The sequence below is a fragment of the Sesamum indicum genome, linkage group LG8 (assembly GCF_000512975.1).
Source record: "Sesamum indicum cultivar Zhongzhi No. 13 linkage group LG8, S_indicum_v1.0, whole genome shotgun sequence".
NCBI classification, from domain to species: domain Eukaryota; kingdom Viridiplantae; phylum Streptophyta; class Magnoliopsida; order Lamiales; family Pedaliaceae; genus Sesamum; species Sesamum indicum.
Window position 1 is genome coordinate 878713 of NC_026152.1, and position 9279 is coordinate 887991.

The 9279-nt window shown below is 36.5% G+C and overlaps 3 protein-coding genes across 3 annotated transcripts; 1 reads left to right on the plus strand and 2 right to left on the minus strand.

Annotated features, from left to right (window-relative positions):
• LOC105167556 (kelch-like protein 8) lies at positions 1129-2205 on the minus strand. Its single transcript, XM_011087329.1, has one exon. The coding sequence runs from the start codon at positions 2203-2205 to the stop codon at positions 1129-1131; it is 1077 nt and encodes a 358-aa protein (XP_011085631.1).
• Positions 3273-4088, plus strand: LOC105167557. The gene has a single exon (XM_011087330.1). The coding sequence runs from the start codon at positions 3273-3275 to the stop codon at positions 4086-4088; it is 816 nt and encodes a 271-aa protein (XP_011085632.1).
• Positions 5054-6126, minus strand: LOC105167558 (NDR1/HIN1-like protein 13). The gene has a single exon (XM_011087332.2). It carries the CDS (start codon positions 5965-5967, stop codon positions 5245-5247), a length of 723 nt encoding a protein of 240 aa, XP_011085634.1. The 5' UTR covers positions 5968-6126; the 3' UTR covers positions 5054-5244.

Here is a 9279-nt window from a genome sequence, read left to right on the forward strand (position 1 = left end):
CCCTTGTAACTTCCACTATTTCATGGAGCTAATGACTTTTTGGATCATATCGTCTCTTGTCTTCGGCTTTGGAATCTCCATCGGGTTTCACTAATGATGTGTAGAGATACTGTTCCAAGAGCGTCTCTGATTTGCGCTTGTCTGGATCTGGATCTCTACCTTTGGTTTTCTTTTAGTGGAAAAAATAACTAAATGCAATATAAACAAATATTTCTTCAAAAAACCAAAGTTCTGATACTATTATAGGCGAGTATGATGCACCAAAATATTAAAATAGCGAAACAGGATTAAATTGCTCTTTTTAAAGTTTAGAGGGGTAAAATTATCCATATCGGAGGGCAATAACTGCCACATTTTTTAAAGTTATAGGGCAAAATTGTCAGGGTCAAACTTAGAGGCCTTAAAATGCTACCCCCTAAGTTACAGGTCAGTTTTTGCAATTAATCCATATTTATTATATATATCATAATTATATACATGTGGTAATTATATCATGTATAAATTTATTTTAAACTTGGTTTGAAAAATAAGTAAAACTAAAATAAAATGAGCCCATACTATAGGATTACAAAAATAAAAAAAGCTTTGACAAAGCATGATTTTTGCATTTTGAGAAATCTCTTTATTTTTGTTCACAAAGTAATTTTTGTATATGGGTAAAATGAATTTTTTCACCTTAAAAATTAAAGGTCATGGAGAGTTTTTAAAAATTTTAATACTTTAAGAATAATTGATATGCGATGAATACTTATGTCTTACCATTTCTTTTTTTTTTTTTATAATGTGAACGTTGAAAGAGAGAGAGAGAGGGGTGAGAAGAAATTCATTCCTATCAGAGGACACAAAAGTACTAGTTTCACTAATTTAAAGTACATGTCGAACATAAGATCAAGAAAAAGGCCGAAATGAGGAAAAGAGAAAAAGAAAAGAAAAGAATCACATATTGTTATAAGTAACATGAAACATAACGCTATTTTATCATTTTTATTTCGTCCTTTCCCATTTTGGGTTATTATATTATAACTAATTATGATCTACTTTTTTCTTATTTCTTTGACTTGTTGCCATGACGCATGTAATCTCCATAAGTTTTTCCCCTCAACTCCCTATAAGTCGGTTGTAGCCCAGTCAATGTTCTTGTTTGATGACAACGCAATGTCCACATAGCTCTTTCTCTCCTTCTTCCTCGAACGGCTCGCAGCTCTGCCATCCACCTCCATGAACCGCCGTGTCGAAAACGTGTACCTCTGACCTCAGCCGCGACCCTTCCCCTGGAATCCTGTATCCTACCAAGAAGTACAATTGGTTCCCAATGGGGGCCATGGTAAGGTATGAGGGCCACATCTTGACGGAGCAGCTGGAAACCTCCGCCCTGGAAGTCGGAGACAGGCAATCGAAATAAGATCCGTGCACCACATTCCATATGTTCTCCTTTTCATCATATGCCTCAATATGCCCCTTCCACCTCTTGAAGCAGTCCCCGGAGCTGAAAAGCTTCCCATTCACCGCCACGATTTGGTACGGGGGCACGTCGAGATCCCACATCCGGGCCATGAAATCCCACTTGTCACGCTGCACGTCGTAAACTTCAGCAGAACTCCGCGTCATGTGGAACGGGCCTGGAATTTCTCCCCCGTCAACGAACCCGCCAACGACGTGGATTTTCCCTTGCCATATAACACTCACGCACTTGTACCTCATTCTACTCATGTTGGCAAGAGATCTCCATTGGTCCAAAGCCGGGTCGTACACTTCGGTGGACGAAATGCCTTTAGCCCTACCCAATGTGCTTTGCCCCCCTGCAACATAGATTTTGTTGTTAAAAACAGTACAAGCAAAGTTGAACCTGGGGTGGGCCATTGGGGCGCATGTTTCCCAACTGTTTGTCCTGACGTTGTATCTATGCACGCAAGCGACTACACTTGGGTTGATTTCCGGGCCTGAACCGATGTTGGGTTCGGACGATTTACGGCATAGGCGGCCGCCAATTACGTAAATGTAGTGGCCTAAAGAGGCCATGGAAAAGTCCTTCAAGGCAAGATTTTCGCCGTGTCCTGGAATGGAAGTGGCTCGATGCCACGAGTTGGTGGACGGGGTGTAACAATCTATGAAGGTAGAGGTGTCTCCCGTGGTGGCATTCTTGGTACAAAACGGCGCGTAAATTTGATAATCATCGGTTGACGAAACCTTCCAGCCACAAGACATTCGGGAAAGAGAGCTCATTCGAGTGGTGGTGGTGGACCTGGTGGTGGCGACAGTAGTAGTGGAGACGAGGAGGACGGGATGGTGGTACGATTATAGACTCCTTTCTGGTGTGGAGATCGGGGAAGTTCTTAGAGTGGGTATAAGTGGATGTTATAGATGAGACGACGGACAGAACTAAGGTTGTCAGAAAAAGGTGGTTTTGTAGGTACTGAAAGATTAGAGAATATCAAGGGTTTTGTAGCTGAATCCTATGTTTTTCTTGTTCGTGATGTGAGGTTTATTAGTATTTTTTGATGATAACTGGGGAGAGAAAGGACAATATTGCTGGAAAAGTACAAGAAAATTGTCCTAGAGATTGGAATCATTCATTGTTGGTTGCAAATCCTCCTACAATTATCATGTGAGGTCGATAGATCTTTAAATATTAGTTCATAATTTCTGGTGCATATGGGAGATTTTTCCTAGGATACCTTCATGGTCACTGACCAACATTTGCTGCCTGCCTTTCGTCCCATATGAAGATTAATCTCATTTGACTCGGTTCGAAAATTTAAATAAAAGAGGTTTTATAAGAAAATTGATAAACGTATGAGACGGAATATTGTCGTCCATTACTGTTGAATATTGATAGACGTATTGCTGAATGGGAAGGAATGACTCTATCATATGCTGGCAGGGTACAAATTATTAAGTCTGTACTCATGTCGTTGAGCTTATATTGGGCTTCGGCGTTCATATTGCCAAAAAAAATTACTAACGAAATTGAGAAAAAGCTGCGAACTTTCTTATGGAAGGGGACAACAAATAGTGGTTATGCCAAGGTAGACTGGAAAGATCTATGTAGGCCGAAGGATGAGGGAGGATTAGGATTCAAGGATATTTCTCTCTTGAATCGTGCATTAATGACGAAGAAACTCTGTGATATCATCAAGTGTGATAGAACCTCAATATGGGTTGAATGGCTTTACAAGGGTCGGTTACGAGACACCTCCATTTGGACGATTAGGGAGCATGGAGGATCATGGGGTTGGCGGAAAATTCTACGTTTACGGGTTTTCTTCCGCCCTATGGTCGACTATCAGATTGGAGACGGGAGGAGATTTTACCTCTGGCAGGACCCGTGGCATTATCTTGGTCCTCTTAGTGTCACGTTTCCACAGGGACCAAGGCTACTCGGAATGGAAGAAGCAGCTAGACTCAATACGGTGATTAGTGGAGGAGAGTGGCAGTGGCCTCTTATTATAGATTTCGAGTGTATGGAGATCACACATGCATTACCCACGATCCATGGAGGGGAGGACTGTGTTATTTGGAAATTTGACCAGGGGCTTCCCACAACTCAGGCTCTGTACAGGTTATTTGATCCCCGGGGACCGAAAATAGGCTGGACTTCACTACTTTCGGGATCATTGAAGATTCCGCGTCATTTATTCATCCTATGGCTTGCTATCCTTGGCAAGTTGGCCACAACGGATAAACCATGGTTAGTCCACCTTGGCCCTTGTGTCCTGTGTGATGAGGGAGCGATGGAGACGCATGGACATCTACTCTTTCAATGCAGATTTAGTCGACAGTGTCTCACTGCAATCCGGAGAATGGTCCGATTTTCTTGGCCCAATAGAGACTGGCAAACGGATGTTGATTGGGCTTCCCAGAGATGGAGGGGTAAGCACATCGTTAACATGGCTTATCGGGCACTATTAGCAGCATGTATTTACCACATTTGGAGGGAGCGAAACTTGAGACGATTCGAGCATACCGAGAGAACAGCTAGCACCACGGCTTTATTAATAGTTGAGGATATTAGACAATGGATTCTTAGCATTACTCTACCTACATCAGTCAGTAAACGAGCTTTATATAGACTATGCCGTACCCCATAGCCTACCAAGGGAGAAACCAACTGATGATCACATTGTTGTACTGTACATTTTTTTTACTTATTAACATATCGGGCATAAAATACAATTTTGTCATTGCTTGTGTGGCCAGAGGGCAAATTGGATATTTTTTCAACAAAAATCCCAATTTTAAAAGTCTTAAATTTGTCTCCGCATCGACAATTTTTAACTAATTATAAAACTTTGAGGCATGAGTTATTTAATTATTAAAAATTATTGAATTATGAGTCATAATTTACAAGCCTGGAGTCCTTATAAATTCATTTTAATATTAACATTATGCATTTTAATATTCACACTACTTACATGCACGGTTTTCTTCCCTTTCAGAAAACGAATTTCTAATTAATATATGTAAAAATTTTGAAAGAAAAGGTAAATAACTATAGAAATTTTAGGAAAGTTTGAAATGTATGAATGTTCATTAATAGTTACCATAACTTTCTTTTTAGTGTTTCACGAATAGGTCGCAGTGTGATCATGCATACTTGTAAATTAAACAAATATTTTAATTTTCAATATTTGGATTTGATTCGGTCATCAAATAAAAAAAAAAAATTCATCGAAAAACCGTAATTTCTTTTCAAGATATCGAACACCGAATCGAAAATTTCGGTTCGGTTTTCGATTCACACTGGATTTTGGGTTCGGTTCGGTTCGGTTCGACCAATTTAATCGAATTATGAACACCCCTAGTTTTGATTATAGTCAAAATATTTGCTATAATTTTTAGTTGTGGTTAATGTCTTACCCTCGTTTACAGAAATAATGGTTAATAACCGTTGTGCAGCAGTAAATTAATTAATATTTACCACACATATCAATTTAAACCATAATAATTAACTATTATAAAAAATAATATTTCTTCTGGTGAAACCAATTAAAAACTAAGGAAAGCTCCTACCGTAGAACAAACTTACACCTACTAACGGATGTCGTCGAAGAACTGCTGCAATTATACATTTTTCTTGTCTGTATTAGGACATGGGTTTATAAATACATGACAAGAAACTGATCAAAAATCTATTAAGAATCCTCCACGCACATACTTATGTAAGATTCTTACCTTGTGCACACTTGATTCAATCCCGATCTCTGCAAGAAGTGATCGTACCCATACACAATTAGATGAACATGATCAGAGCTCAAATCTCCACTTTGTCTCTTTGGATATGATCCCAACCGGTTTGTCGGCTGCCAAGTTATCAAGAATCATATGACAAATGACATAGATCTTAAACTCTCTCAAGGGGGACTCCCCCACCACGACGTTGACGGGCACTTTGACCAACACGAGTATTGGAATCCTTTGGATGGCACTTCTCTCTGCGAAATCCTTCTGGACCTCTTCTCCGAACTCGGCTTTCCCCTTTATATCAATTTTTATGAGGGTGGAGTTTTCTGTGGGTTGATGGAAACTCGGGATATTCCCGTTGCCGATATTGATACCCAAATAAACAACCTTCACGTAGCTCTCATCCCCATAATTGAATGAGATCTTCCTGTTCGGATTCTCAGCTCTGACGGAGACCTGAAACTCGGTGATCACGTTGGAATCCTGCGATATATTAAAGGACTTAACCCCGAAGCCCTCAATCCTGAAACTAGGCAGGCGGGGGTCGTAAACGCTGTACACAGCGTAGAAGAGGCTAATATTGATGATGAAAATGAGAAGGATACAGCAGCAGCAGCAGCAAATGCAGCGGCAGCAGCTCGACGCCCCTGAGCTCCTAGGGTAGGGGGCCGGGTAACGGGGGCCGTTGCGCTGGTAGGCAGCCTGGTGACCGTATGGGTTCGGGCTATAACCATATTGGTTTTCTAGCATGGTATACTGAGGTGGAGGTGGTCCATTGTGGTACATTTTGATTGAGCAAAACAGAAGGGATGTGTTATTGGAGGAAGACGATGAACAAGTCTTTCTCGCTTCCTCTCTTGTTGACAATAGATGCCTGTCAAGAGAAGGGGGAAGAGAGAGATGGGGCAATTGAAGGAAAAAGAGATATGGGATTCCATCGGAGATTGCTCCATTGCATAAGGAACTTGTTACATATGTGTGGTGAGAGTATGTGGTGGTTCCTAGGGACGGAGATGATGGTTTGGGTTATAGATTTTCCTTCTTTTTCTTTCGATTCCGTGGTTTGCTCGAATGGTCAAATATCGGTCCAACTTGACTTAGAATAGATTCAAATGACTACATTTTTACAAAGATTGTATTAGTACGAATGTTAGCAAAATTAGTACTATGCTTTTGCAAATTCTCACAAATGATACCATAAAACATCCATCTCATATTGCAAAGTTATTTAAGAAAAGGGAAAAATATTAGTTTAGTACGCTAAGTATATATGCCTAATTTTAATTTTAATTCGATAACTATGTCCATTATTGTTTAGGTCCAGTAACTTATGAAATTGCTTACTTTTAGTCTTCTGTCAGATTTTCAAACAGTTTTACCCCTATACAATTTTTGAAAGGCAGTTTTAGTCCATATGCACTTGTAGGGGTAAAATTGTACGAAAATCTGCCAAATGACTAAAAGTAAGCAATTTCGTAAGTTACTGAACCTAAACAAAAATGGACATAGTTATCGGATTAAAATTAAAATTAGGCATACTTAGCGGACTAAATAATATGCTTTTGTAGAAAAGACTACTCGTTTGAGAACTTTATCGATAATAGAAAATTTAAGTAGAAGGTTCTATAGATGTTAAATTGGATACTAGATGATGATGGTTGTAACTAGGGGTGTAAGATGAGTCGAGCTGCTCGCGAGCTCGTGAGCCGACTCGACAAGAGCTTGATTCGAGTAGCTTCGAGCTCGAGCTCCTTCATGAGCCGAGCTCAAGCCCAAATATTTGTGTTTGAGAACTCATTAGCCGACTTACGAGCTTTTCTCTATTTTTTTAATTTTTTTATATTTTTTAAGTTTTTTTTATATTTAATTACATAATCATGGTATATCAAATTTACATTCAAAATTCATCATATATTAAAATTATATTTAATCAATATAGCATATTTTAATTTTAGATAATAATAAAAATGTTATTTGTATTTATATTATCAAATATCTATCTATAACTAATTTTAATCAATAATTTAGTTTTTGATAATTTTGTTTGTAAATAATTATTTAATATAACGCATATAAATTTCGTTATATTTTAATATCAATTTGTACCTCTTTTATGTTATAAATTTAAAAGTTCAAACAATTGGCTTATAATGTTTTATGTTTATTTATGAGTATATATTTGTACCAAGATACATTATATATAATATTTATATTATAATTAGTTGAAATTCAATAATTTTTATGAATTAATCTAGCGATAATAATAACAATGACGATTAAACAAATTTACTTATTTTTATTGGTATTACATTATATATATATATATATATAATGAGATCAATTACTACTTTTAAAAAATATCTTATGTTTATCTAAATTTATTAAAATTAATACATTATACAATTCAATTATTAAAAGAATTTGTTTTGGACAATGTATTTTTATAATCGCATACTATAAGTATTACTGGAATCTTCAAGAATTAATTAATATATTTTAATTTGGTGTATATATATAACTATACAAAATTACATATAAGTATTTAGATAATTTGATATATATTTTCTCTATTATACTTTTACTAATTATGTTACTATTATACTAATACTATACAATAAAAATATTATGAAGTCATATATTCTTAACATTAGATTAAAATATTGTGATATGGGGATATTTATCACAGTCAGTATATACCTCCAAAAGCAGTCAAAAACCCTAACTGTACGGGTATTTGCTAGAGGGCTCTAGGGGATCTAAGGTCTCTCCAAAGGCCGCTTATGAGAACATAATATTCATATTTTTAACATATTCATCAGAGACCTCCATACTACATCCAGAGATCTAAGACCTTAATCTGTTTATATTATGGTTAAAAGCCTCCAAGTGACCTTTTGCAGAGACCATCGAAACTCTCCCAAAGACCTTCGTACTTAGTGAAAAAGACATTCATCATTGTCTAACACAAAGGTTCGTACTGCCTGTTTGGACCATCTTTTCCATAGGCCTAATACGTGTGACCTATAGTAACCATTGGATCATTCTAACATCTTCGGCCTATGTGAAATCATACAATTAAGACCTCCTATATATATTGGCCATCCATCATGCAAGTATAAGCTCATGCTCCCCACTCTTTCTATTCAATCTTCTCCAACTATGGACTAACTTAAACATTGAATGACCATTGGCAAAGGATAACAATTGTTTGTCTTGCAAGTCTTATATTGGAGATCTAAGACATATCTATTGGCGTAGGGGGTACCAATCAATGTTGTTCCAAAAATATGAACAACATATTGTAACATATGTTTTTAACACTTTTATTATTAATACTTAATATTATTTATTAATAATAATGTATTCTTACTAAAAGAAAAATTTTAAAAGATATATGAACAGTGGGCTTGAGCTCATGAGCTCAGCTATAGCTCAACACGTGGGCAACAAGCTCGACCTCGAAATGGGGGTGTTTGGGCTTGAAATTTGGCTGAGTTTGACTTGTTTGCACTTCTAGTTGTGACTTTTTTGAGTGCGAAGATAAACAAATTAATGTGTCTTAAAAATCAACAAAATAGAGGATGAGATTGTTGAGCTGAGTAAAAAAGATGCTAATTCGGCAAATTGGAGGAGTTAATAGTAATGATAGAATTGAAGAAAAAAAATATCAGAAAATGATTGCAATTAAGATATGTGGCTCAATATTTTATGCAAAATCTTTAACGGCCAAAAGCAAAGAGCACATGACCTTTCATTCAAAATTAAAGTTAACGAAAAAGACTTTGTAATTTGAGCCGATAATATGACTATTTGTGCTATTTTGTATAAACATTGTACCAACTTTATAATACCTTCAAAATATGAAAATTTTTTCAAAATTATAAATATCATATCCAACGATCTGATTAAAATTTTAATTGTCTGATTAGACAATGCAATATAACAGTATAAGATGCTACTAAAATCTATGTAAAACCAAAAAATTTTGGATATACAATTATACCTGATCTGCTGAACATATATCAATTTATCGAAAAAAATTATATGTGTCAAATGGTCTAAATAAACTTATGGTCTATTTTTCTTTGATCAGTAACA

Bases quoted from the DNA above. Each gene is read 5' to 3' on its own strand.
- LOC105167557 (XM_011087330.1), top strand. From the start codon at position 3,273: ATGGTCGACTATCAGATTGGAGACGGGAGGAGATTTTACCTCTGGCAG.
- LOC105167556 (XM_011087329.1), bottom strand. From the start codon at position 2,205: ATGTCTTGTGGCTGGAAGGTTTCGTCAACCGATGATTATCAAATTTAC.
- LOC105167558 (XM_011087332.2), bottom strand. From the start codon at position 5,967: ATGTACCACAATGGACCACCTCCACCTCAGTATACCATGCTAGAAAAC.